At 35.1% G+C, this 26,768-nt stretch overlaps 5 protein-coding genes across 7 annotated transcripts; 3 read left to right on the top strand and 2 right to left on the bottom strand.

Annotated features, from left to right (window-relative positions):
* Positions 1 to 2,630: 2,630 nt before the first annotated feature.
* LOC102625302 (amine oxidase [copper-containing] alpha 3, peroxisomal-like) lies at positions 2,631 to 7,006 on the bottom strand. 2 transcript variants are annotated; one of them, XM_006489312.4, is made up of 6 exons: positions 6,132 to 7,006; positions 5,543 to 5,927; positions 5,328 to 5,441; positions 4,176 to 4,714; positions 3,866 to 4,101; positions 2,631 to 3,077 (listed from the first exon to the last, which is right to left on the bottom strand). In XM_006489312.4, exons 1-5 carry the CDS (start codon positions 6,941 to 6,943, stop codon positions 3,915 to 3,917), a joined length of 2,037 nt encoding a protein of 678 aa, XP_006489375.2. In that variant the 5' UTR covers positions 6,944 to 7,006; the 3' UTR covers positions 2,631 to 3,077; positions 3,866 to 3,914. The 2 variants fall into 2 exon arrangements, with proteins under 2 accessions (XP_006489375.2, XP_024958501.2); XM_025102733.2 differs by lacking the exon at positions 2,631 to 3,077 and having other exon boundaries at positions 3,753 to 4,101.
* Positions 7,007 to 9,381: 2,375 nt separating this feature from the next.
* LOC102624827 (heat shock 70 kDa protein 8) lies at positions 9,382 to 12,952 on the top strand. 2 transcript variants are annotated; one of them, XM_006489311.4, is made up of 2 exons: positions 9,382 to 9,563; positions 11,071 to 12,952. In XM_006489311.4, exon 2 carries the CDS (start codon positions 11,095 to 11,097, stop codon positions 12,814 to 12,816), a length of 1,722 nt encoding a protein of 573 aa, XP_006489374.1. In that variant the 5' UTR covers positions 9,382 to 9,563; positions 11,071 to 11,094; the 3' UTR covers positions 12,817 to 12,952. The 2 variants fall into 2 exon arrangements, with proteins under 2 accessions (XP_006489374.1, XP_006489373.1); XM_006489310.4 differs by having other exon boundaries at positions 9,383 to 9,563; positions 11,093 to 12,952.
* Positions 12,953 to 13,101: 149 nt separating this feature from the next.
* On the top strand, positions 13,102 to 14,594 carry LOC102612015 (glucan endo-1,3-beta-glucosidase). The gene is made up of 2 exons (XM_025102734.2): positions 13,102 to 13,402; positions 13,490 to 14,594. Exons 1-2 carry the CDS (start codon positions 13,336 to 13,338, stop codon positions 14,446 to 14,448), a joined length of 1,026 nt encoding a protein of 341 aa, XP_024958502.1. The 5' UTR covers positions 13,102 to 13,335; the 3' UTR covers positions 14,449 to 14,594.
* Positions 14,595 to 15,187: 593 nt separating this feature from the next.
* On the top strand, positions 15,188 to 16,664 carry LOC102612311 (putative glucan endo-1,3-beta-glucosidase GVI). Its single transcript, XM_006489524.3, has 3 exons — positions 15,188 to 15,304; positions 15,412 to 15,487; positions 15,590 to 16,664. The coding sequence occupies exons 1-3, from the start codon at positions 15,230 to 15,232 to the stop codon at positions 16,564 to 16,566; spliced, it is 1,128 nt and encodes a 375-aa protein (XP_006489587.3). The 5' UTR covers positions 15,188 to 15,229; the 3' UTR covers positions 16,567 to 16,664.
* A 1,228-nt stretch (positions 16,665 to 17,892) lies between these two features.
* On the bottom strand, positions 17,893 to 21,665 carry LOC102625571 (hypothetical protein). The gene is made up of 7 exons (XM_006489313.3): positions 21,315 to 21,665; positions 21,064 to 21,181; positions 20,644 to 20,732; positions 20,502 to 20,548; positions 20,289 to 20,377; positions 19,695 to 19,828; positions 17,893 to 19,080 (listed from the first exon to the last, which is right to left on the bottom strand). The coding sequence occupies exons 1-7, from the start codon at positions 21,411 to 21,413 to the stop codon at positions 18,376 to 18,378; spliced, it is 1,281 nt and encodes a 426-aa protein (XP_006489376.2). The 5' UTR covers positions 21,414 to 21,665; the 3' UTR covers positions 17,893 to 18,375.
* Positions 21,666 to 26,768: the final 5,103 nt, after the last annotated feature.

Below are 26,768 nucleotides of genomic sequence, written 5' to 3'. Positions count from 1 at the left end.
AAAATGAATTTTCACTAACTCTCATATTTGAGGCTCAACATCAATCGATCAGTGAAAATTTTAATGTATTGTTCGGAGAAAAATTTATCAATGAAAGTATGAAATATTATTATCGTGTTAATTTTGCATGAGTGTTGTAAAATGATATCGGATTCTTTCACCAAATATTCAAAATTTGACAAAGAATGGAGCTACAAGCCCCCCACAATAATCTCATAAAACCTATATTCTGAATGCACCCACTAATTAAAGTACTAAAATTACTTTTTTACTAATAATACTCATTTTAATTCCTCAAATCGCCCTATCTTCTTCATTCTCATTGAACCTTAAAATATTTTTTTTTTAAATCTCATGACTAATAGTAAATTCGGTTAGATATAGCACTCAATAAAAGCAATAAGCCACCATGACTAATAAACTTACACTTTTCCTTAATGAAAGTATCAAAAACCCATTTGATTACTATTCTGCGTGTGTAAGGGAAAAATATATTTATGCCTCTTTTGCTTAGGTTTGTTGTTTTATGTCTCAGTTTTTTATTTTTATTTATTATTATTATTATTATTATTTGGAAAAACAATTGGTTTCTTAATAATATAGGGGTGTAAAGAGTTCTTATAATTTATTTTGATTTGAATTAGAGATCATGTAATTTCAACCAAGGTTAAATGTGTAAATGCATAGTAGTGGAGTTTTATAATAACTTTTGAGGGGTACCAATAGTATCACTATCTGACAAATTTCGTCTTTACAAAACTAATTAACTGTGAGACTATATAAAGAATTCATAATTTTTTTTAATTGAAGAAACACAAATTTCATTATATATATATATATATATATATATATATATATATAACTGAGACTACAAGAGGCGATGTGATATCACTATTTCTCATCTTCTTCTATTCTCTATTATCTAATATATTGGTTGAAATTAAAAAATAATTACATTACAAAATATTAAAAATAGAAAATAATTATTAGATTACAAAAGATTACATGTCTCTTCCTCTTTCTATTTAAATTCAATAATATGTAACCGTTAATAATAATTAATTATAAGTTTTGAAATATTTATTTATTTTATTAAGCCAACAACTAAACTTTAGTAGCTTAAAATACATCAACTAATTAATATAGGAAGGAATGTGCATTCATCTTCCCTCACTAATGCCACTAGGGCCTAATTTTAATGTCATAATCTCATATTTAATTATGCAACCTTTTGTTTAGTATCTTTTGGCTTCTTCAAACTCTATAAACATTAAGTATTTAAGATTTGTTATGTTTGGATTTTTTTAATTATTTAACCAACATCCTCTTTAGAAATATTCTTATATTTTTATTTTTTTACTTATTTGAATTTTTAGTATTGTGTGTTTCATAGAGTACTTTTTTCTTCGTGATTTGAACAATGATAAAGATAGTTGGATGATAAGGGTTAGATTTTGTATGATGTGGGAGTTTGTTAATACCAAGAAGAATGGAGAATTGATTAGTGTGAACAAGATTTTTATTGATGAAAATGTTGTATAAAAAATTCATTCTCCCATTGTTTTCTCTAATTTTTTTCCTCAATTGTTTTACACTTAATGTAGCATGTTTTTTTTCGTAGGAAAATCTAATGCATGCAACAGTCAAGAAAAATTTAGTGACAAGGTTTAGGCATATGTTAAGTGAGAGTTCTTTGTACAATATCAAGAATTTGGAAGTTGTTTCAATTACAGGCGAGTACAGACCACTTTCAAATCAGTATAAGATTATTTTCTTGGTTATAATTTCGCTTAAGAGATTAGAAGAAAGAATTGTTAAGATTCCTATCAATGGATTCCAATTTATATCTCCGAATTTGATTGATATACATGTGAATAATAACACAATCCTCTCAGGTATTTTTTTAATTATTAATGTTTGTTAAACTTTAAGTGTATATTAGAAATTATTGATCCTTATGTTTTAATATGTTTATGTTATTTTTCTATAATATTACAGATGTTGTCGGAAGTTTATGTGATGTGGGTGATATTGAGATCGTTGGAGCTGGTTGGAAAAAAAGAGATGTAAAAGTTCTAACAGATTAGCAAGTTGAATATAATTTGGAACTTATCAACAACTACAAAAGGTATAAGGTTTGTACACTTACACTATGCACATTAATATATATTTTTAAAGTTAACAAAAAAATAATTAACTTTCATAAACAACATTAGTTTTATAAGGCTGCCTCATCTTAAAAAAAAAATCAATTCATATTTTTTTTATCAATTTCATCAAGTGCAAAGTAAGAAAAAAAATATAATACTAAATTCGTTTTCCAAAGCCGCAAGCGCAATTCTATTTACTAGTTAAATACATAAGAGCAACTAGAGTTATTAAGTCAATTGTAGTTGTAGACAATTAAATCAATTTATGATTAAAGATACTATGGGTTATTTGAACCCACAAAACTACTCATTAAATTTATTTTTAAAATTAATTTTTTATGATTAAAATACTCTTAAATTAAATTACAATCATGGACATTAAAATATAGTTAAAAAAATTTACTCTTTGAACACATCTTTACATTCAACATAATTTTTTTAAACCCTAATCATATTTTTATTAAATTCTAATCAACTAGAGGCGTGATTTTTCTTTCAAACTAGATATTTTTGTTAGTAAGGCACATGCGATTAGGTTCAAGATAATAAAGTTGGTGGTTATATCTTTATTTGCCTTTGACAGTGGGCAACAACCAACGACAAGTAGTGTTATTGAAAAACTTCTCTAAACTACTTCTTCGCACTTCAGCCCCGATCGCCATCAAAAGCTGCGGCATTTAGAAAGTTCCCAGGTAAAAACGTTTGGGAATTGCCAATCATATAATATTCTTGACAACCAAACGAGGGATTTGATCGACGAAGAAACGTGGAGATATGCTTATCGATTTCTCTATGAAGCTTCTCATGCCGTCTTCATTTGAAAATATTAAAGAAATTGCTTTCAGAACCATGGCCTCTGCTTCAAAGACTGAGATCAAGAAGGTTCTAGAGTCATTGTGTGGTCTCAAAATTGAGAAGGTAAGAACGCTGAAAAAAAAAGATGACCCTTGGTTGTTAGACCAAATTAGAAGAAAGCCTACATAACTCTGAAGAAGCCAGTATCATTTGCCTTTTGATATGCCTTTTTCAGAACCTAAGGATCTTGAATAAATGAAAATTTTAAAGTACATAAAATGTCAGATATTTTTGTTGAAGAGATTGTATTTACACATTTTAAGCAAATGTCGGCAATCAAGAATTTTTTCAACATTGATTTTTTCCCGAATTTTCTAAAAAGTAGAGTATGAAAACAAGAGTAATTAAAAAAAAGACAAAAATGTTGTAGACGGTGATATAAGTGATTCTTTTTTATGTTGGTGATTACTGCAGAAGCAATGATAGGAATAGATATTGTTTGTTTGTTACCTCCATGAAGAATTTGAATAATCTACATCTTAAATCAAGGCTGAGACATTGTTAAATGGGGTAAAATGGGATGAAAAGGTCTGATAGTTACTAAGGGTACTATAATAAATTTCTTTTTGAAAAAAAAATAATAACAAGGATGAATATGTGCTGTAACTATATTTTTCAAGATTATATTAATAAAGAAAATCTTCAATTTAATGGGGGAAAAACATTCGTTAAGAGTTTATAAATGAATTTAATGGGTTTTATAAGTAAAGACACTATTTATTATAAAAATTAAGTTTAATAAGGGTATATTGAGTATTTAAATGAGTTTATTAAGTAAAATTTAAAATTTTAAAATTTAAGTGTAGGATTATTTAATAAATGAGTTTACTAAATAATTTAGGGAGTTCAAATAACCTCACCCTTATAAAATATATCTCCACTCACTCCACCACACACATCACTCGATGTTTATGGAGAATACTCCTCTTTAGGTTGTTTAACTTTGAGCACAGGATTGCTCTCAAAGAAATTGGATGGCCGCAGCTCAAACCCACCATTCAATGTTGGCATCACAGGAAAATCTTCTTGATAAGGCACATGATGGAATCCCAATGTGTACCATAACACTATGTCCTTATTCTCTATGCTTCTGTTCCTGCATGTTATTAACAATAATCAAAACAAGAGCCAGCCAACCGTGTACAAACTAAATTCAAGTGGGCTTTTTACCTGTTGCTCCATACAGCCAAGGTGTCATCCCCGTGGCTCTGATCAGCATAAAGCCCACCAGCCCATTTCTCAGACTTGTTATATGCTGTGACCCACACATTGTAGTTAGTGAATGCCGCTCTGATTTGCGGGTGATCATCGCTTGATAAAAGGGCACCCGTCACTCCCTCTGGAATCAGACGGTAACCAATGAGGTTGCCCATCTTGGTCTTCTTATTCGGATTCACAAACAGCAATTCAGCCGGTTCTGATCCAAGCTTAATTCTTGCATCAGATTCCGTTTTGGCAGTCTTACTATCAACCGTCCAATAACTCTTCCTGGATGATCTGCGATCATTGACTCTGGTGGTCCGTAGCTTCGACTTGACAAAGGAGTTTGCATCACCGTCCACGTCAAGATCAAGACGGTAGGTAAGGAAATGATCGTGGTGTATTGCTATGCTATTTTCTGCTACCAACGTACCATAGACATCCTCCTCCATGTGGTCTTTGTGGGTGTATGTTGTTCCCCTCACTTGCACCATTCCAGTTAGCCCAACCTGCATTGAAATGAACCAATTAGCAGCATCACATAATTTCAATATATTAAACTTTCTTTTTCTTTAATAAATTAATTGACATTAGCTCCGGAAAATTTGAGTTTGTATTTCTTTCGAAACTATTTTGATAAAAACAATTACATTGAATATATATAGACTGGTCTTTAGATTAATAAACTGAAATTTTTGTCTTGAAAATCATCAAACTATCTTAGGTTTCTGAGTTTGATTAAGAGGACAGGGTTAGACTCCTTATTGTTTATAAAAATGGACAGTTGAAATTTCATGTAGTAAATTTTTTCTATCTAAATGGAGATAATGGTATTGACATACTATATAATATTCACTACGATTAATGTATAAAGACCACCAAGTTTACCGTACTATAATATTTTTAATTCATCTAAATGAACGTAATTCACTGACATAAATAACGAGAAATTCTATATACAATACATTAGAGATAATATAATTATATAGAAATAAAAAATTCAGGACTCTGGATGTCCGTTTATAAACCAACAAGGATCAAACTCTGTCCTGGCAAATGTCGAAGTCTGTGTTAATTTTCCCAGAAAATAAAAGGAACACAAACTGTAGCAATTAGGCTTACCGTGACTTTGATGGAGCCACTCTGCTTAAATTCCCAATCATTAACATAGTCGTAATTACCAAAAGTCGATACCGTTCTCACCACTAGGCTCACGTCCTGCCTAACCTCCCTTACCTGAATCACATTTATCCCATAATAATTAAGGAAAAAAGAAATTGAACTGCCAATATCTTAGAGTGTGATGTTGAAGAACCAAGAAGGACATAATCACATACCGTTTTCCCTGGAATAGTGGCTTCAGTGTGGCGCCACATAATGTCTCCGGCATATCGTTCGAAAATGCAGAAAGCTTTAGGAATTTTCCGGGACATCCCATCCTGCTTCGCAAAATAGGCGTCCATGAAAACAGCATTCGGTGGGCAGTCCCTGAGAGGTTCAAGCGTCATCGAGCATAATCCGTAGCCGTATTCGCCCGCGTCAAAGAATGTTCTGCGTTGCCATTCCTCTGTTAGATCCATGTATGGCACAAACATCTCCGATACATGGCCTTTGTATAATACTCGACGAGATTGTTGCTTCTCCAGATCGTATATTGAGGCCAATGATATTATCATTCCAGCTCGAACGTCGAAACTTAGATGAAACTCCCAATCAGCCCACCTTAATTATTATAATTGTCATTAAGACCCAATTAATTGAAGATTTTTATGATCAATTTTAACCAAGTAATACATCAGCATTCACGATTTACACTCTCCTCGATCGTTATATACAAATTTTTGTACAAGTAATTAGTTTATAAATATACGAATGTGATTGATGTTGAAGTAATTCGCCGCACTCTTCTCACTAAAAGATTCTTACCTAATCATGTGTCCGTCAATGGTGAAACTTGGGCCGTCCGGTTGAACCACCGTAATCGCCTTTAAGCTCTGCCTAAAAGGAGGCTTTATCTTTGATTCCCTGAACTCGGTCTCATCGGCCTTGGGTACAGGGACAGTAACTCTATCTTGAAACCCAATGATCTTCATCTCATCAAGATCAACGGTCATACTAATTCCCTCAATCGGTCTCATGAACAAATTCACGGTCCCATTCATATAATAACACATCACCTTAACAATCCTCTTCTTATTCTTCCCCTCCTCCTCCTCCGCTCCGTACCAGCCAACGCTGAAACTCTCGCACACCACCTCTTCAAGCTTAAGCCCTCGCCTACGAATAGAAGCCACGAACGGCGGGTACGTGAACGCCAACTTGTCAGCATTTTCTTGATCTTCAAAAGTGAACATAGGGTACCCGTAGCCGCTGTAAATTCGTTTGGACGCGATCTCTTGCAGCGATAAGTCGACGATGAGTTCGTGTGTTTGATGGTCTATGCGTGCAATAACAAAGGCTTGGCGAGGTGGGTTCGTGGTGGTTTCGTTTTTGAGCCATGAGATAACTGTTTGCTTGCTCGGTTCTTCTAAGCCTACGTACTGAAAGGTTAATTTGTGGGTTGATGATTCGGGGTAAGCTTTTGTCACAATGCTTCTGATTTGACTGAATTCGGACGGAGTTAAGGAGTCCAGTGGGTGGTATTGGTGGCTGGGGACGAAGATGTAGAAGATGTGAAGAAGGATAATGAAAAGGATGGTTTGGGAAGGAGCGGCAGCCATTTTTTTGTTTTGTTCCATTCAGAAGCAAATTTTTTTGTGTGGTTCGTTGTTCATCTGCGTCGAGTTCATAACTTAAATCACCCACTCAGAAAAAAAAATATTTTAAATTAAAATTTGATCTGAGCTAAATAATTTAACCTTTTTTTTCTTTTTAAGTAATTCAAAATAATTATTAAAAGTGATTTTTATTTTAAACACAAATAATGATTTGTAAAACAGAGCCCTTCATTATCACCAAGCGTTTGCAGCATCCATCTACTGATAAAAAGTTTGTCCTAGTATGAACTATTTAGTTAACCAATATTATTGATTAACACCAATATTACGAAGAAGGAGAATGATGAAAATGGTTTTGCATGTAATAGTCATTTGTGTAGCTCGATTCCATGGTTTTTTTTTCTGTTATATTAAATTATTTGGTATCCAAAAATTACATTAAACTCCCATTAATTTAAATTCAAACTGGTAAAATTATTAAAAAATAAAAAATTTTCAATAAATATTTAACTCAGCTTTGTTTCTAATTTTAAACCGAGAACTTAATTTTAATTAAAACTAGAACAACTCCATCGCAATTATAAAACACACGATGATTTCCATCAAAGGGGGGTCGCTATCCGCTAAATGGTTAAATGATTGACAGTGTGGTCGATCGGGCAATAAAAGAGCTGGTCGGGCGTCCCCAACAATGGGACCCAGCCGCTTCAAATCTTGTGCCTACTGTTCCCTCATTTTGCATCTGTGCCGATTGAACGCAGAAATTCAATTAAAGTGAAATGCGCGACACATCTCCCTGTAGAGGGGAAAATGGGAAAGTTACCATGGATTTTCCGCAACGCTTTATTCTTCGCATTTAAGTTGCACTTTCAGAAACACAGATAGCTATAAAGGCCAAATGCACGTGTTTCGTGTTAAAAATTATTACCGCTGAATTGTTATATCTTTTTTTCTTTTTCCTCCTTAAATTTGGTGAATTTAAAATTAACTCAAGTGAGTTTGTGTTTTATTAGGAAAAATAAAGAAAAATGAAGAAATATATAGGTAAAGGCAGTTTTGAAATTATTATGGTCTAGTTAGATTTCTAATGATTTAAACGGGGCATTTTTAGAAATATGGTGTAAAATAATTGTTTAAGCTTTAAATGTTCTCTATGTATGCAAATTGACATAAGGTGTTTATTAGTCTATTCCACTTGATAGCCTTTGTCTTGTGACGGAAAACAAGCTCTTAATTAACAAGAATAAATTTGACTAGGCTAGACATTTTTTATAGTAGTATTTCATAACTTAGGGTGCGTCTGTGATTGAGGTTGGACAGCTGTAGTTTAAAGTATTTGGTAAACACTATATGCTAATACTTAAAATGTATGTTGAAATGATTTTTCACTTGTGTTATGGAAATTTATTATATTTTTAATAATTTTGTCAAAATTATCATTTAAGATTTATATTTATTATCAATTATTAACATTTGTTTCACAATTATAATTTTTTCCTACAGTAATTATAGGTTAAAAGGTATAGCACTTTAATTTCAAATAAGATCTTAAAATACTTTACAATTCAAAAGTGAAAATAATAACATTTTATCACTTCTATTATGAGAATAGTTAATAAACTCTATTAATATCTCTGTCAACAAGTGAATGGGTCATTAATATAAGCTATTTATTCAAACAAATTACTTATCGTGTAGAATGCATAATAAAAATCCTTACATAAGGACTTTTGAAAAGTGTCAAAACCACAAAATAAAACTTGGTAGCCCATTTGGAAAGGATTTGAGTGGTTGCTGATCCCATTGAAAGCTTTGGTTTAATATCCAGTGCCACCCGAGAAAATGCTTTGGCGATTAAAACTTGTGTTACCTATTTTCAGATAAGTGATACTACCACAAACGAAATAGAGCTAAGTTACGAAAATAGCCATGTCCTGACCTGACGCAACCGTAACTGGATGAAAGCCCATGAAAGGCCCAACAGGTTCATGAACAATCTGGCTGGATCGGCCCATATAACATGTAAATGCTTTGTTTAATTTTAATTTTTTTAACACGCCACGTTTTGTTACTCTCGAGTCCTGAGCTGTTCGGGTTGTGCAAATTGCAACGTGTGTCAATTCTTCTGGACCCTTCTTGAGATTGTGAGCACCGCACCATAATTCTAAATTATAAAATAATATTTTATTAAATCCTTACCGTAAAGTTAGCCTTTTTTTTCCCCCCCCCGTTTTTTTTTGACAAAAAGTAAAACGCTGTTCTGTAAATAGTGAATGAAGGGAAAATGAGAGGAAAGAAGAAGTACAAAATAATATTTTTACGTTCTAGTTGCTGTCGTAAACTCATATAAAGTTAAAAAAAAAAAAACAAAACAATAATTCTAATTCACATTTTTTAATACCACCCTTCACAAATTAAATATAAATAAATAAATAGAAGTGTCTCCTCACTCCTCTCTCTAGGAAGCTCTAGAAGCAGAACCCGCCTTTTCGTAGAAGTACTAGTTGATAATAATACACATAACGAAGTGCTCTCGTTTCGCTTAAAACTGAAAAGCTCTGGCAGTTTCCATTCCAAGGCTCGATTGCTACTCTTCAGCTTTCTTTGCTTTCTGCTCGCTTTCTCTAAACAATCTCTAACAGTAAGTCTCTTTTTATTTTGTACACATTTTTGTTTTGCGTTTGCTACGGCAAATTCATTTGTATTCGTGCCTCCCTGGTAATTGCATGATTCTTTTTTGTTTCTTCATTTCAACATCGCATCGACTCTTTAATCTTTTTTACGTTTTTTTTTCCTTTCTGTGTTAATTAATATGCAAGAAGTTGCTCATCATTTTTGAAACTGTGACGGTCTTGTCTCTGTGTCACTATGTTAGATCATGCTTGCTTTTATTTTTCTGTTATCGTGAATCTTTCTACATTATGCTTGAAATTTTTTTTTCAAGTTAAAGATTTGGATACAGTTAGTACTTAGTCATCTTGATCTTCAGGTTCTGCTCTGCTTTTAATGATTGGTATTTATTAAACTGAGGTGATTGTAATGTGTGAATTTCATTGAATTTGCCGCCCCCCCACCCCGCCCGCCCGCCCGCCAAGTAGTTTAATTGATCTGGGAATATCTCTTTGTATTACTGTCAATGAAGCTAAACAGGTAGCATGTTATTCTTGATTAGTTGAATTAGCGACACAAAAGGTGGTGGCAATGGAAAGTCCATGTTTGCCTGTCCATGATCTGTCGATTTGTTGCCACGATGAGTGAATCATTTCGTTTTGTATTTTCTTGGAAATTTAATACATCAATGTGCATTTTAATTCATTTGCTATTATGTATATGTACCATATGAGACAAGTGCTACTTTTGAATTGGATGTCCGTTTTTCGGTTTTATTTGCAATCTTTGATGTGAATCAATAATATCTTGAAGGTGTTTGTTGAAAGACTTGCATGTACTATCATTTATTTAGTTGCCATAAAATTCCAGAAGCTTTATATAGTTTAGCGCGTTGGCTTTTGAAGGTGATTTAAGTGCATTGCTACCCAAAACATACAGTAGGACTTATGTATATAGGGCCTCTCAATACCGTGAGTACTTTAGTTTTCACCTGTCTGGATATAGTAGTTATTCCGGTTCTTCTTCTGCCTTTTAGAAGGTCCAGCTTCACAATTTACAGAGATGGTGATTGTAAGACAGGTTAACAAAGTGAGGCATCAGAGTCATATTGCACTACAGCTAAAAGGAGATTAGGCTTCTTTGGCAGCAGAGAAAAACAGTGGGGAAAAAAAGGGTGTAAACTAAATTAGTAATAGAATTATAGCTTCATGTTATCTGATTCTCAAACTTAAAATCTGTAAAGTTGACCGACCTTGTAGAATGCACTTTTGGGATCTACTTTTGGGAATCAAAATATGTTGAGTCCTAAAGCCATGTAACTTTGTTTCCTATAACATGTTGTTTGATAGAGAGCACTTTGTTCAAGTACTAAAGGAAGCTCGGCTGGTAAAAATTTTAATGTACACTTAACTTTATCCTTCTCATCTCTGAGAAATCAGCGGCACTGCCCCCCTTGGCTTTTTATCATTTCTATACTTGTGTTGGTTTATGGATTGTCCTCTGCTTTATTATATCATTCTGAACAATTTCTTCATCAGTTGCAAATCTGTAAAAACACAGGAATGGCTGAACCAGCGTACACTGTGGCTTCTGATACTGAAACAACAGGAGAAGAAAAGACCTCATCCCCTTTTCCTGAAATTGCAATTGGAATTGACATAGGTACTTCACAATGCAGTATTGCATTCTGGAATGGCTCTGAAGTAGAGCTTATTAAGAACACAAGAAACCAGAAGGTGATGCGTTCATATGTCACCTTCAAGGATGAAGTTCCTGCAGGTGGAGTCAGCACTCAACTCTCCCATGAACATGAAATGTTATCTGGAGCTGCTATTTTCAACATGAAACGCTTAATCGGCAGAGTTGACACCGATCCTGTGGTCCATGCAAGCAAAAGCTTACCGTTTTTGGTCCAAACCGTGGACATTGGTGTTCGTCCATTTATTGCAGCCTTAGTGAACAATGCGTGGAGATCCACCACTCCCGAAGAAGTCCTGGCAATATTTTTGGTGGAACTAAGAGCCATGGCTGAAACTCAGTTGAAACGCCCAATAAGAAATGTTGTTCTAACCATTCCAGTTTCATTCAGTCGTTTCCAACTGACACGCATTGAACGAGCATGTGCTATGGCTGGCCTTCATGTCCTCAGACTTATGCCTGAACCAACTGCTGTAGCTCTATTGTATGCTCAGCAGCAGCAACAGAGTGTGCATGAGAATTTGGGCAGTGGAAGTGAGAAGATTGCGGTCATTTTCAATATGGGTGCTGGGTACTGTGATGTCACTGTGAGTGCTACAGCTGGAGGAGTTTCACAGATTAAAGCTTTATCAGGAAGTGCTATTGGAGGAGAGGATTTACTTCAGAATATGATGCGTCATCTTATGCCAAATTCAGAGTCTCTTTTCTCAAGCTATGGTATGAATGAGATCAAATCAATGGCGTTGCTTCGGGTTGCTACCCAGGATGCAATCCATAAACTATCATCAGAGACGAGTGTTCAGATTAATGTCGACTTGGGAAATGGATTAAAAGTATCAAAAAATGTAACGCGAGAGGAGTTTGAGGAAGTAAACCAAAAGGTATTTGAGAAATGTGGGAGCCTTATAACCCAGTGCTTGCATGATGCGAAGGTGGAGATAGAGGATCTGAATGATGTAATACTCGTGGGTGGCTGCTCATATATTCCAAAAGTAAGGAATCTTGTCCAGAGTACATGCAAAAAAGTAGAACTCTATGAGGGTATTAACCCATTGGAAGCAGCAGTTAGTGGGGCAGCTCTGGAAGGAGCAGTGACTTCAGGCATTAACGATCCATTTGGGAACCTGGACCTGTTAACCATCCAAGTCACACCACTTGGCATTGGTATACGAGCTAATGGCAACAACTTTGTACCCATCATTCCTAGAAACACCACGATGCCAGCACGGAAAGATCTGGTCTTCACAACAGTTCGCGACAACCAGTCTGAGGCGCTGATTATTGTTTATGAAGGTGAAGGGGAGAAGGTAGAAGAGAATCATCTTCTAGGCTATTTCAAGATAACAGGAATTCCTCCCTCTCCCAAAGGAGTACCAGAAATAAATGTGTGCATGGACATTGATGCCTCGAGTGTGCTGAGAGTTTTGGTTGGGGTCATTATGCCTGGCAACCCACATCCAGTGATTCCTGTAATGGAAGTGAGACTGCCAACGGTTGATGATGGACATGGCTGGTGTGCTGAAGCTCTAAACAGGGCTTATGGATCCACTCTAGACCTTGAGACAGTGCAGCCGAAGAAAATGTAATGGTGTCTTGAAATTTGATTGCTTTTTAATATTTTCAAGCGTTGTATGCATATGAGTCTGTATCCTTCAGAAAAATTTACTTTGTGAGTTTGCATCATAAAGAAATAATAGAGGCTGTTTTGATGCGTTCTTTGTACACAGGTTTTATGGGTGCCCATAGTTTGCCTGATGTCAGTGAAAACATAGTTGTGAATAGCTATCGTATTACTTTTGGCAAAGTTATGCATTGGTTGCACGTGCTTTTCTCGTGTGGTGCAAGGCTAAAATTGGAACGTTATTCAATGAGCATAGTTGCCCGGATTTTATGCTAAAATCCAACTAGGCTTCATAATTATTCCTATTCTATATGTGTAACGGTTGTACTCTTTGAGTCTCCAGAGTAGCTAGAAAGTGCTCTTTAAAGTGCTGGTGAGTAATTGAGTATTTCTTGTCATTCTAGTTTTTACCCAGTTAAGAGAATCAACGGAATTTGATTGCTTTTCGCACATTTGGAAATTGGAATAGGCAATCTACTCGTGTATGATGGCTTCCGCAATATGGTTTGTGCTGTTAACAATTGTTGTATTTCACCTCTCTGCGGTGTTCAGTAAGTGAAATAATTTTTTTTTTTTTTAATAACACTCACCATGTTAATTTCAGTGTTAGCGGAGAAAATTCATTAACGTCTTTGCAGGTGGCGATGTCGGGATCAATTATGGAAGGGAGGGAGACAATCTCCCTTCTCCGAAACAGGTTATCGATTTCCTAACCAAGAATTTCAGCAACAAAATTGGACTAATCCGTATCTACGATGCTAATATTGAGATTTTAGAAGCATTGAGCGGAACCAATCTTGTAGTCACAATTGGCGTACCAAATGAGGCCATTAATTATGTAGCTTCAAGCCAAGATGCTGCTGATAAATGGGTTCAAGATCACATAATCACATACGTCCGAAAAGGCGTTAGGTTCCGTTATCTTTGTGTTGGCAACGAGGTGATCCCTGGTATTCTTGCAACCTGTGTTGAGCCAGCCATTATGAATCTTCACAATTCAGTGAGAAAGGCTGGCTATGATTTTATTTTTGTCACAACTGCGGTTGCAGCAAATGTTTTAGGCACATCTTATCCTCCTTCCCAAGGCCAGTTTGCTCCGGATGTTGCTGATGTTATGAGTAGCATCACACATTGTTTGTATAGTTTAGGGTCACCACTATTGATTAATGTGTACCCTTACTATGCCTTAGTCGAGGACCCCGTACACATTCCGTTTGAGTATGCTCTGTTTACATCTCGAACTCCAATTAGAGATGGACATCTAGAATACTACAACCTCTTCGATGCCATGGTAGACGCCTTTGTCGCGGCAATGGTGAGGGTGGTGCAACGGGAGGACGTCAAACTTGTTGTGTCGGAGACGGGCTGGCCGACTGACGGCCGCATAGGGTACGCGATTACCGATTATGCCCGGACTTATAATAACAAATTGAGGGAGCATGCCATTGTATCCGGAAGGACTCCCCGGAAGGCTGATATCAATTTGGAGGTTTACATTTTTGCAATGTTCAATGAGGACCTTAAAACTCCTGAAGAAGAGAAGAATTTTGGAACTTTTTATCCTAATTTCACTGAAAAGTACCCATTGTGGCGTTGATTATGTCACTTGGGTTGCTTCTGTAGTTTCTGATTATGAATTATAATGAAAAAACATGGATGATTGGCATTATACATTTGCGATCATTCATGAACATAAGTAATATTATGCATATTGTAATTGAGATGGGCCTCCTTTCGAGCCCATTTTAAGAGTGGTCCCTTGAACGCATTGGCTTTTTTAACTTGTTGGTTTGGGGGGAGGGGGGGTGGTGGTGTATCGTTATATTAAACTATTGGACCCCTTCATTTTGCGAATATCGATTTTTGAAGCAAAGAGCTAGAGCGGAATGAAAAGATCACACATCATATGCTAATTAACTGTCCCCGAGAGTGTGATATATTGAAAATAACGTAACGTTTGTCAAAATTCAAAGCTGCAAATGCGGAGACCCGGACTTTATGTAGGTAACTATAGGATTTTTAACAATTAACGTTCTGAATGCATATTTTAATGAAATTATCAATGAACAAGTAACTTAGCAAAAATCAATCTTCGAATTAATTACTCAACTAATTGAGTTTACTGGAGTCGAAATCAAATTGAACTTGTTCATCGTACAAATTAAATACTACAGCCTCATGAGGTCCTGAAAAAGTCTTCATCGATCGTACGTCACATAGCTGTGGACCACAATTGATGTCGCCCCTAATCAGAACATATGATGTGCACTGTCATTTAAATACTTAACATAGGTAATTAAATTTCAAGGAATGAAACTTTGATTTGTCTACTGCTTTTTTGGCTGTCTTGATCAGAAACTCATCTTTATAAGCAATCTATGGCGGCATATATAATAACATGCATTACTCTAAGCAAGCTATTCACAGAAATTAATTACAAGCTTGTATACCATGTGAGTACAACAACATTCTCTAGGATTTTGTACTTGATTTGCATGAATATTTTTAATTGATTTTTTTGACGTTTTGCGTTTATGTTTCTTGCTATACAATACTCAAGATCAAGATGAAGACCACAATGGCGATCAAGGTCATGCTGCTTGCTATGGCTCTGTCTCACGATTCCATGGCATTCGGTAAAAGGAAGAAAGTTGATAAATTATATAATTAAATACGTATATGTATTTATTAATGCAACAAATAAGATACACTAATTTCATCATATATATATGTTTTAGGAGCTGGCACTGTTGGCATCAATTATGGGAGACTTGGTAACAATCTCCCACCGCCAGCACGCGTAGTCGAATTCCTGACGAAAGATCTTAATTATGCAATCCCATCGGTAAGGATATTTGATCCGGAACCCGAAGTCTTGAGTGCATTGGCCACATCAAACTTGAGCGTATGCTTAGGGGTGAAAAATCAAGACCTTGCACAAATGGCCGGAAGCATGGACTACACACGAAATTGGGTTCGAGAATTTGTGACTCCATACACTAAAGGCGGAAACGGAACCCTAAAACTCCGGTACATCACAGCCGGCAACGAGATTATCCCCGGCACCGAAGCCGTATATGTCCTGCCGGCCATGAAGAACATTCAACAAGTACTAGAACAAGAAAATGTACCTAATGTCGGTGTATCAACTGTGCTGTCAGCTGCTGCCCTAGGTTCCTCGTACCCACCATCAAACGGCTCATTTGCTACTGAAGTGGCTACTACTTTGAATGAAATATCAAAATTTGTGTACTCTAAAGGAGCTCCGTTGATGATCAATGTGTATCCTTATTTTACCCTAGCTTCTGACCCTCAACAGGTGACATTAGACTATGCATCGTTTCGATCAACAACACCTGTGGCTCAAGATGGAGATAGGAACTACTTCAATCTTTTCGACTCCATCGTGGACTCGTTCATCGCGGCGATGGTCAAGGCGGTGGGCAAGGAGGACGTCAAGGTTGTCGTGACAGAAACCGGGTGGCCCAGCGCTGGAAGTAACCTGCCACATGCGAGTGTTGAAAATGCAAAGACGTATAACAGTAATTTGAAGAAGCATATACAGACTCTAGGAGGGACACCGAGGAGGCCGAATCTAAATTTGGAGACGTTTATATTTGCTTTGTTCAATGAGAATCAAAAGCCTGAGGGGACTGAGCAAAATTTTGGGTCCTTTTATCCTAATCTTCAGGAAGTATACCCCTTGTGGCGTTGATTATTATCATTAATTGCTCAAGTGGTAATTATGTAAACTTCAGTAATAGTAAAAATCTTACACAAATGATAATAAAAATAAGGAGCTTAATTATTGAAGTCGAAATTCATATTCTCTTGATTTTCTATCTTTTTTTCTTTTTGTCATGGTTTATCATGGGCTACTACAGCATCGTACAAGTGAGAAACCTAATTAATAGGAGTATATTGATGGGGCTTTCTCTAAATGAACAAGATTCTCTTTTCATCTTTTGATTCAACCTTTTATCCAGGAAAATTCAGGTAGCTAATTAGTTTGTTCATGAAATTGAAAATAATAAAAGAATAAATGTTAACCATACTTGAGTAATGATATATGCACACAGTATAAAATATTTAAAATCTATATTAAGCCAGTATTAATTAGAGAGCTGATCACTAAAATTTATGGACTAAACAATTATTACAAAAGTAGAAAACTGATAATTTTTTTTTTCTTGGGTATCTTGGTTGGACAAGGGGATTGGCGATTCAAGCTGGCACTATATATGATTCAACACGATCGATCGAAACAAAGGATAGAATACACATTACTACGGAAGATTCTTAGATTTGCCAGCCTACAATACACTTGTAGTGTAACATCATGAAGACAGTGACCATTTATGAATTACAATAATTCCAACTGAGAGAACCAAAAAAGCAACCATCCCATCATACCAAACGAAAAAAGAAATCTCAATTCATTCAGTGGTACTGTCACAGGCATCAACTTAGATCAATAAAACTAATCCATAAGTTGAATAATTGTCAGTAGGACAAAAATCCTAGTAGTGTAGCTTGCATTTGCGTCCCTCTGAATTAACAAGAACCCTAGAAACAACAAAGAATAAACTCCAAAAACTGCGAAACTGGCAGTACAAAAGCACACACTTTGTCCACATCCAAACCAGTTACCAGCCTCTGAAAGCTAAACAACAAAACCCTAAATTTACTGAAAGAAGCAAATAGATTCCAAGCAGAAGAAACTGCCGCAAGCCACAAGAGTTTCAAACGTCACTTCTCACATAGAATGAACCTTGACGCCTTAACGACACATGATAAGCGACAAATTAAACTCCATCCCCCATGCAAATTATAAATTTAATACCCGCGTACAAATATTTGAGTATCTTTGTACAAATTTTTATATTTCAATTCCCAACACACACATATATAAACTAAACGCTCGAATCAGAAGTTACACTTTGACTTCTCAAACAACAAAACACGACACATATTCCTACCAACCAACATATAAAAATACATACAGAAGAATACAATAAGAGTCAAAGTTTCAGACTGAAAATCTTCGCAAAAAATAAATAAATAATGATATATTTATTATATAAACTTTGAAATAAAAGATAGATTTGTTTTTCAACGCTTTGGTTTTCTTGAAACAGGATGATTTTTCCAATGCAAAATGTTCGCCGTTTCGACCACGCTATGAACCTTGCTCCCATGTTCAAAAACCCAAACCGTAGACTTTGTAGTAAAGCGATTAAAATTTTTGGCCACCCTCACATAGCTCAAAATTAGACATGATGCACGAGCTTTCACATCCCACCTCGCACGCAGTCTCCTTCATTAATTTCTCTCTTCTTGCCTTGGTATTTGTTAATTTAATCACACCCGCACGGGCTCGCTTTGATTTAGAATATTAACTATTAAACAAAATAATCAATCAATAATTTTTTTTGGCATTAATTAGTGTCACATTGACACTTTGTTAATGTAGAAGCCCTATGTACTATTTTCTTGAAATTTTTTCCTTTTTTGGGGAGTGAGTTCAGAACCGTTGTGATACTGACACGTGGCGGCGCTTGATGTGCGGAGAGACGATGGAGATTAGGCCACCGAGTGGGGGCCGCATCTTTGACCTGTATATCATCTCGTCGTACGGCCTCCTGTAGAACCTCAAAAACGGTATGAACGACTCACGAGACTTGTCGGCCCTGATGCTGACGTGGCAGTCCTTGTTGCGAAAAAACATGGCCGGTGATTGGAGGAATGAGGGGCGTGGGGTCCGAGGATGGTTTATTTTGACTGACTCACTGCCTGTGCTTCGCTGTGGCAACGGTGTGGATGGGAACAAGCTTTTCCTCATGGGCCCGAAGTCCCTACTTCCACCGTTGATGCTTCCACGTGGCGCTCTGGCAGCGGGTGATGCGAAGGAGAGGGACCGGGCGTTGAGTGGAGAGATGAGGGCTGGGCCCAGTGGGGAGGGGCTGGTTGGTCCTACTTTTGTTGCTGACGTGTCTGTAAAAGAGAGGTACCACGGTTTGAGCGAGTCGAAGTGGTGGGACACGGTGAAGGCAAATCTGGAGGAAGAGCAAGAGCCAACCTTCGCCGTTGATCTGATTGACGAAGGGTCAAATCGGAGGGATGAGGCTCTTGGGTAGGCAGCAAAGTCATCAAACTCGAGTGATTCCTCAAAGTCTAGCGACGATACCACCATCGTGACCGTTGATAGCTCAACAAATGGACGGACACCCTGCAACCAAAATCCTTCATTATCAGACCATACCACGTAATTTCACGTCCCAAAGCTGTCAAAAATCTTCTTAAGTTCTAATTTGAGTCTTCAAGACAATTTTGCATATCAACAAGCTTGGAATCTGATCGAGTGTTACTTGCAAGACACTCAAAAATTTTCGTTATTGTGTTACAATTTTTTTGACTTACGGGATCAATTATCCGTTACACTAACAATCTGTGACCCAATCAATCGATAGGCTAAAGCTTTTGAAGTTAGTTTAACAGTCAAATAATTTTGAAATCATGAAATGGGTAAGGTGAGTGAAGGCCCCACCAGGGGAAAAGAATTGTTAACAAGATTTGACTTGAGCTACATGACCAATATGGAAAAGTGCCACGGCTGATGCGACTGAGATGAGATAAGAAAAGAAAAATGTACAAGTTGGCAAGCCAAAACAGTAACAAACCCTGCGGAGTGCAGCAGGTTCAACAGTCAGACTTTTTTACAACATGCACGACAAAACGAAATTGAATTAGAACCGGGAAGGATTAAAAAGTAAATAAATAAAAAAAAAGGAATAGTAAATGTAATAAGTACAGAAATTACATAAAAACAGAATTTGAAATTACCTTCCACAAATAAGCAAAAAGAGAAGGTGGATCGATGACAAAAGCTTTGTAAAGCCTTCCTGGGTAATACTCGGCCACAATTTTCAGTGTTGTCAGCAATAAATTCATAAAAGCTGAGGCGGATCTGAAAAAGCCTGTTTAATTAAGCAGAAAATAATTCAAATTAGTACCTTTTTAATTTAATTAAACAAGTTTAAAGCCTGACTAGTTCCCAGTTAATTATTTAATTTGTCTAAGCGAAAAGGAGAATCCTGAGTGGTTGTGGGCGAGAATCAAAAAATTTAAGGAAGGCTCAGGCTATTGATATTGACCAATTCTAGGCGAGTATAATTAGAGAGACTCCAATTCCCGATAATACCCCCGCATGCCCTGGCCAGTAATTAAGCAACGACATTGACATTTAAAGGGCACTCCGGACATTGTCTGAACAGTATCTCAGAACCTTGCCGGTGCTCCGACAGAGGGTTGCAAGCTTTGTCCCTCAAATTCTATGCCGCTCCGCTTTACCAGCGTGCAAAAATTAACTTCAAATGAACCAATTGAAACCCAAAATTTTGCAAATAAGAAATTACTTTAATTAAAAAAAAAACTTACTTGCATCAAAGAGGAGAACAAATTGTTCAACGTTTTTGGACATTGTAGCAACGGCCACCTCAAGGGTAAAAACAAGCAAACGAGTGAACCTGAACGTTACAGAAAGCAACAGAGTGACTGACTGAGATTCTTTGTTCTTGAAATCAGAGGATAAAATTGGAAAATTACAAACAAACAAAAAATTGTTTCTTTGTGTTACGTCTGTTTACTCACAGTTTTTGAGAATGGAACTTCTGGTAGTCTTGCTTAATCCTGAAAACCTGTTGAGAGAAAAAAAAAAAAACTCTTTTTTTTGTTAAAAATTGATTGGTTTCAAGAAACAAAACTTGAAAGAAAGAGAATGAAATTAAATTACCACAACGGGTCTGGATTCATCATCATGACCAGCAACATAAGCAACCCCTTCAGCTAGTTCAGCTGAGAACTCGTCTGCTGTCAAATTATCTAATACAAGAAAACAAATTAATTTAAACTGAGAAATCTGAAAAAGAAAAATGAAATAGAAAAGAAAGGAAAGTTTTTTATATCTTTATTTTGAATATGTTAAGTGAGTGAGATAGTAATCATCACTTGGGTTCACTTTAACGCATAATTCAAAGAGCCAAAAAAGCAAGATTCGGTGTATATACAAAAGAAACAAAAAGAAAAGAAGATGCATGTTACAAAAAGATAGTAGCTCGGTAGTAGCAGTAGCAGACAGATAGTGACTAAGAAAAAGAACAAGAACAAGAACAAGGAAATGATCAAATGATGAACATGGGATGTGGTACCATACCAATGCCAATGCTCTCTCTCCAAGAAAGGCAAGCCCTTAACTGCTTCGCAGCCTTCTTCACGTTATCACCTTTTGATCTCAAGAACCGATCTACACAACCTCTGCCGCAGAACTTCTCCTGTTCGAGAAGTAAAACAAAAACGAAACATGAAAATTCAACTACAGTTTTCATTTAAGCACTGTATGTGTGTGTGTGTATATATATATATATGGCTGTACTTGTACAGTGAAGAACAAAAAGAAGAACCGACCTGTTTCACTGAAAGAGGGGATTTTTTTGTGAGAAGTTTGAGAACAGCTTCAGCTCTTTCGTAGTTTACTTTTTGATCTTGCACTTCTTTCTTCCCCATTTCGAGAAAGAGATAATACTCCAAGCGATGAACTGATTGTGAGAATAATCTGAACAGAGCAAATATACCAAACTTCTTGGTCACGCAACCATTAAAAACTTGCACTCGCTGCAAGTTGCGAACTGAGATATGAGAGAGAGAAACAGAGAGAGAGTGTGTGTAATTTGCGTTTTGAAAATGGCAAACAGTTTTGCGAATAAAGAGAGTGCAACTGAGGGCTTAATGCTCTTAATAGCATCAATAGGGTAAGGGTACCTATATTTATATATAGCTAATTGACGGCGATAACGCCGTTATATAGGTGACAGTCTGACAGAAATATTTAAATATTTTTCATAGCGATTCTTAACGGTAAACGTCGGCTGAGATTACAACTTAAACACACACTCTCTCATTACAATTTACAAATCCCTCATTGTTATTTTCCCTCTTTCTACTATTTTTTTTCCTTTAAAATATCAAAATATTGAGATCTGGAAATTATCAAAATGTCCTACTGGGGTCGTTTGTTTTATGGAAAATGGAGTGAAAACCACAAAAATGCTGCAATGGCATGCGTACAAAATTTAATGAAACGAAACAAGTACATGTCTTGGCTTTGTTATGAAAAGAACAGAGACTAATGAAAAGAACAGAGACTGCATGTATGATTTTGGTATTTGCTTTGTGATATTATGGCAAAATTGACAGAGATATTCTGCGTACTAATGGGGCCGTAAGGATCAAATTAACCCGTGAATGTATGATTTTGATTCGGCATTCAGATTAATAATGCAAATAATTTTGGCTACTTCCAAGTAAACGGGTTAAATGATGATGAGAGTGACTAAGATTTAATTTGTACTTAACTTAAACAACTTAATTATGTATTTATAGCGTCTAAACCGAAAAGAGAAAATCTTAGGTATTGTTAAATACTGCTACGTCATCACAACACCTATCCAGTGTCACCATTATTTTTATTCGATGACATGTAAATAAATAGTAATTTACTAAATAACATGAATATTGTATCATATTCAACTTCTCCTTTTTTTAGTCTCCCACCTACTCAATCCCTCTCATTTCATTTCTGCTTCAATATTTATCAAATTTTTGTCTCATTTTTAGGTGCGTTTGGGATTGAAGGTGGACATTTACTGCACTAAAGTGTTTGGTAAACACTAACTGCTGTAACTTAAAAACTATATTAATATAATTTTTCACTTATATGATAGAAAATCTATTATATATTTAATAATTTTGTCAGAATTATTATTTAAATTAAATTTATATTTACTACATATTATTAATTTTGTTTCATAAGTATAGTTTTTTTTTTTCACAGTAATTGTAACATTGTCCTAATAATAATTTTGACAAAATAGAACATTGGCCTAATAAAGTCAACAACGAGCATGTGTGGGCAGAGGAAATATAGGTTAGATCGAGCTATATTGAATTAATCCGGTTGCAAAAGCACAATCGTTTATATTGTCTATTCTAGCCTTAGGTACAAAAATAGTTATAGCTCCCCATGTCTAGTTTGGCGCAACTCCATGCATAAAAAGCATAATCCATAAATAAACATGCAACACATGTTGAAGCAGTAAACGGGAAGCCGACTCTTTGTGATATGTTTGTGGGCAAAACTATATATAATTAACATAAGCACTTAGTTGCGTGAGTCAAAACCTTGATACTTGTCTTTCCTAAATTATCAAATTATGGTCCGCCTCCGCTGTCGTTACGCCGGAGACTTTTATCACATACGCACTCGCCAAATCAAACCAACATTATCCACGTGTAAATTAATTTTAATATTATGATTCCCATAAATTGTAAATCGAAATCAGCAGCTGTCAAAACTCAAAAGAGAATGAGAGGAAAAAGAAAAAGTCAAATGATTCATAAAATTAACTACTCATTTTTTTTTTAGAAAAAAAAAATTACATGCATACAATTTTATTGAGATATATGGATTTATATTCGAACAATCATTTCTAATTCATATGAGAATAGAAAACATTCAATTCTTAATAAAGATCAATCATATATAATTGATTGTATCCATTTAAAATAAAATTTTTAAAAATCATCATTGAATGGAAACAATACTGTTTATACACCCAGCAATATTAATGCAAATTGTATTTTTCTTTCGTAGAGAATTTGAAGAGTATTCAAAGGCGCAAAATGAATATTATCTGACAAGCTCAGTTTTAATTTCTCTGGCCATTGCCAATAGCTAGTAATACTATTATGCAAATTCGTACGCTCAAGGGTGCGTGAGAATTGAGATATTATATTTGTAAGTCTCTATAAAGTAAATAAATATATTAAAATAAGGTCATAAATAAATTTTATAACGAATTGTGTTTTTTTTTATTAAATATAGTTTGACAATAGCCAAAGGGAAGCTTAATTTAGGCTGGTAAATTGAGCTTCCCAAAGCTTAAGTGTAAGCTTTATCGTGCTAATTTAAATAAGAATATAAAGATGGTATTTAGTGGGTTGATTTCTTCCAATTGTCTCCATTCAAATATGTGATAGATTCTCCTCTTTACCTAAGTTTTTATTTTTTTAATTTCTCTTTCTCTAAAGCAGCCGTATATTATATTATTTGATATGTTTTGCCAACTAGTTATAAGATGGATGGACTTTGGGATATGATGTTGTTGCCTTATATCTCTCTCCACGTGGCCCAATTGGTACTAAAGTTTCTTACTATTTGTTTGTTGATCATTTACCCCTTTTTTTTTTTATGTGATCAAATTTGATTTCAAATTTTGAAACCACCAAACCCTCTCCCTCCTTCAACATAATGCATGTGTTTGCATGGCCATTGCACGCCCCACACATCCACCACATCCATGACTATTAAGCATTTTTATCATGATTGCTTTTTAAATTTCAAAACTCATTGCTAGCTTTCACATCGGGCTTCTAATATTTTACACTCTCTCTCTCTAGTACTTACTATCTCTAGATAACAATGTGAAAAGGGTGTTGGTGTTTTTTTGTTAAATTATTAAAGTAGATGACATTAGCAAATGTCCAATTTTTTTCTTTTTTTCTTTTTTTTTTTAAGTAGGTTATTTTGGCTATTTTTGTGTATGGATTTTATATAAAATAATAAACGATCTTATTTGTACGAAGAGTTAGAGATCTTTTCTTGATTTGAATTCGAGTTTATGAGTAAATTTTTTACGCCGACATTATAAATTTATATTTTAATCTAAAAAACTTTAAACTAAGAGAAAATCCTTATTATAGTATGAAATTAGGCCAAACTTAAAGTTTACGGCCGCATAATATTTTCATCTTCTTTTCATTGAAGTATTTTCTTGAATGGAAAAACACGCACGCACGCACGCACGCACGCACGCACGCAGATAAATTTGTATGTGTTTCTATTTATTAGTTTGTTATCAACTTTCTCGTGACACTAATAATACTATAATAACGACAAAGGTAGCAAAAGTGCTGAGATTATTACTCATGATTTACCATTTAGGGAACAAATTGCTCTCATTGATGTCTTTTCAACTTTAAATATGCATGTTCAATGAATTTGATTGGTCTTCAATGGCCAAAACTAGTGTAGTCCACTAATCTTTATTTCTTGTCTCTTGGGGAATGTTTTATGGCATTGCCCTTCAGCAAAAACGTCGCTTACTGAGAAATCTGTTTGAATAACATCCACATTAATGTGAAACATTTTTTTAATAAAAAAATTATCACAATATTATAAACTATTTCCTTTATGACAAAACTAAAAACTAAATATCTCAATCTAATTTTAAATATGTAAAAAAAAAACTTTTTTTCTGAATAATTAAGTAATTTATCAAAAATTTATACTCATTTTACATGTGTGAGAAAAAAATAAATGATTTACCCACCACCAATTAATGGTGATATGATTCCTATTTTTTAAAAAAAATTATTATATTGCAATCATAATCTTCCAATTATACTATAACCGATGTGGTTCTTAATTACCGTTATTTTTTAAGCTGACACTTATTTTTTTTTTCAATTTACTCATAAAATTGAGATAATTTATCACTTTTTCCTCTTACAAAATTTCGGAACGAGCCTTGCTCTTGTATAATCCCTTCCGTTAATTATATATGTAGAAATAGTTCTATATGAACTAAATTCAAAATGTTCTCACTCTACGTATTTATCAACTGATAAGAATAGGTCAATGGTTTGTTGACCTTACGCCACTTTCATAATCATTCACTATTACACTTCAAGCCACTGGTAACTAACCAGAAGACCAGAAGCTATACATTATACAGGAGAAAGAAAATAAACTCAAAAAGCACGTTCTAAGTGCTTATTTGTTCATACTGCTAGCTAGTAGCTAGCTTCCACGAAATGTTTAAATAATTTACTTCCAGACAGTTTTCCTCTCTTCACCATTAGAAAAATTAAAACAAAAATTGAAAAAGAGAGTAAAGTGACGTGTTAACGTTGTAAAAAGCTAACTGCTGCGTGTCAAGCAGCCAGTGGAAAAGAAGCACCATACAAGATGATGACTTTGGTGACACAATTGTGGATTCGTGTTGCGGGTGGGTGACCTTTTATCTTTTGGGAACCGTTATATTATTAGTAAGCAGCTTTATGACAACTTCATGATCAAGTCTTCCCCCGATTGTAGGCTTATACATGTTGACCATTTATAGCTCATGATTTCCAGTTTACACATGGTTCACGGGACCCCTTAGCTTTGTGGCTGCAAATAGGCCCCGCTGTGATCAAAAGTTACTGGTTCAATGGCTAAAGCCTAAAGCTGGTGGGCTCTGACTTTACTTGTTGCTGTTGGCAAATTGATTGTATGTTTATAATGGTGTTTAAGTTGTTTTAATCGTTTACCAACGGCTAGGCGACGAATGAATGGAGAAAAAGAAATAGTTATCATTCAGAAACTTTGGAAACTATTAAGATATTTATGTTTTCCTTTGAATCATCAAGCAGAATTAAGCTTTATTTGATTGGAATATTCATGTGGGATTTGAATTCAGAATAATAATACCTCGTAATGAATTTTTTTTGTAAGAAGAATCAAACTCATAATCTACTTTGAAAGAAATTTCTCCATAATTCCATTATTCAGTTTTTTTTTAATCAATTTTTATAATTGGTAGCAATTTTTTTTTCAGTTTCTTTTGTCGATAAATAAAATTTTATGAGAACCGATTCTCGATGGTGTAGGATAAATTGAATATTGTAATTTTAAGTGAAGATATATTGAAATTTACCTAAGATATTCCAATCACTGAACAATTTTGACTGAAAGAAATAAGTAGTGCAAGAGAGTGACCACGCATAGGGACTAGAAAGTGGCAGACTGGAAAAATATGA

The sequence above is a fragment of the Citrus sinensis genome, chromosome 1 (genome assembly GCF_022201045.2).
Source record: "Citrus sinensis cultivar Valencia sweet orange chromosome 1, DVS_A1.0, whole genome shotgun sequence".
Taxonomy (NCBI): Eukaryota; Viridiplantae; Streptophyta; class Magnoliopsida; order Sapindales; family Rutaceae; genus Citrus; species Citrus sinensis.
Note: the sequence above shows the minus strand (reverse complement) of the source record. Positions and strands in the feature narration are given on the sequence as shown.

Bases quoted from the DNA above. Each gene is read 5' to 3' on its own strand.
- LOC102612015 (XM_025102734.2), top strand. From the start codon at position 13,336: ATGATGGCTTCCGCAATATGGTTTGTGCTGTTAACAATTGTTGTATTT. The intron at 13,403-13,489 runs GTAAGTGAAATA...ACGTCTTTGCAG, and splicing joins TCACCTCTCTGCGGTGTTCA to GTGGCGATGTCGGGATCAAT.
- LOC102624827 (XM_006489311.4), top strand. From the start codon at position 11,095: ATGGCTGAACCAGCGTACACTGTGGCTTCTGATACTGAAACAACAGGA.
- LOC102612311 (XM_006489524.3), top strand. From the start codon at position 15,230: ATGGCGGCATATATAATAACATGCATTACTCTAAGCAAGCTATTCACA. The intron at 15,305-15,411 runs GTGAGTACAACA...ACAATACTCAAG, and splicing joins ATTACAAGCTTGTATACCAT to ATCAAGATGAAGACCACAAT. The intron at 15,488-15,589 runs GTAAAAGGAAGA...TATATGTTTTAG, and splicing joins TCACGATTCCATGGCATTCG to GAGCTGGCACTGTTGGCATC.
- LOC102625302 (XM_006489312.4), bottom strand. From the start codon at position 6,943: ATGGAACAAAACAAAAAAATGGCTGCCGCTCCTTCCCAAACCATCCTT. The intron at 5,928-6,131 runs GTAAGAATCTTT...ATAATAATTAAG, and splicing joins ATTGACGGACACATGATTAG to GTGGGCTGATTGGGAGTTTC. The intron at 5,442-5,542 runs GTATGTGATTAT...AATGTGATTCAG, and splicing joins CCACTATTCCAGGGAAAACG to GTAAGGGAGGTTAGGCAGGA.
- LOC102625571 (XM_006489313.3), bottom strand. From the start codon at position 21,413: ATGGGGAAGAAAGAAGTGCAAGATCAAAAAGTAAACTACGAAAGAGCT. The intron at 20,733-21,063 runs GTATGGTACCAC...TTCTTGTATTAG, and splicing joins GAGAGAGAGCATTGGCATTG to ATAATTTGACAGCAGACGAG. The intron at 19,829-20,288 runs GTAAGTTTTTTT...TTAATTAAACAG, and splicing joins TGTTCTCCTCTTTGATGCAA to GCTTTTTCAGATCCGCCTCA.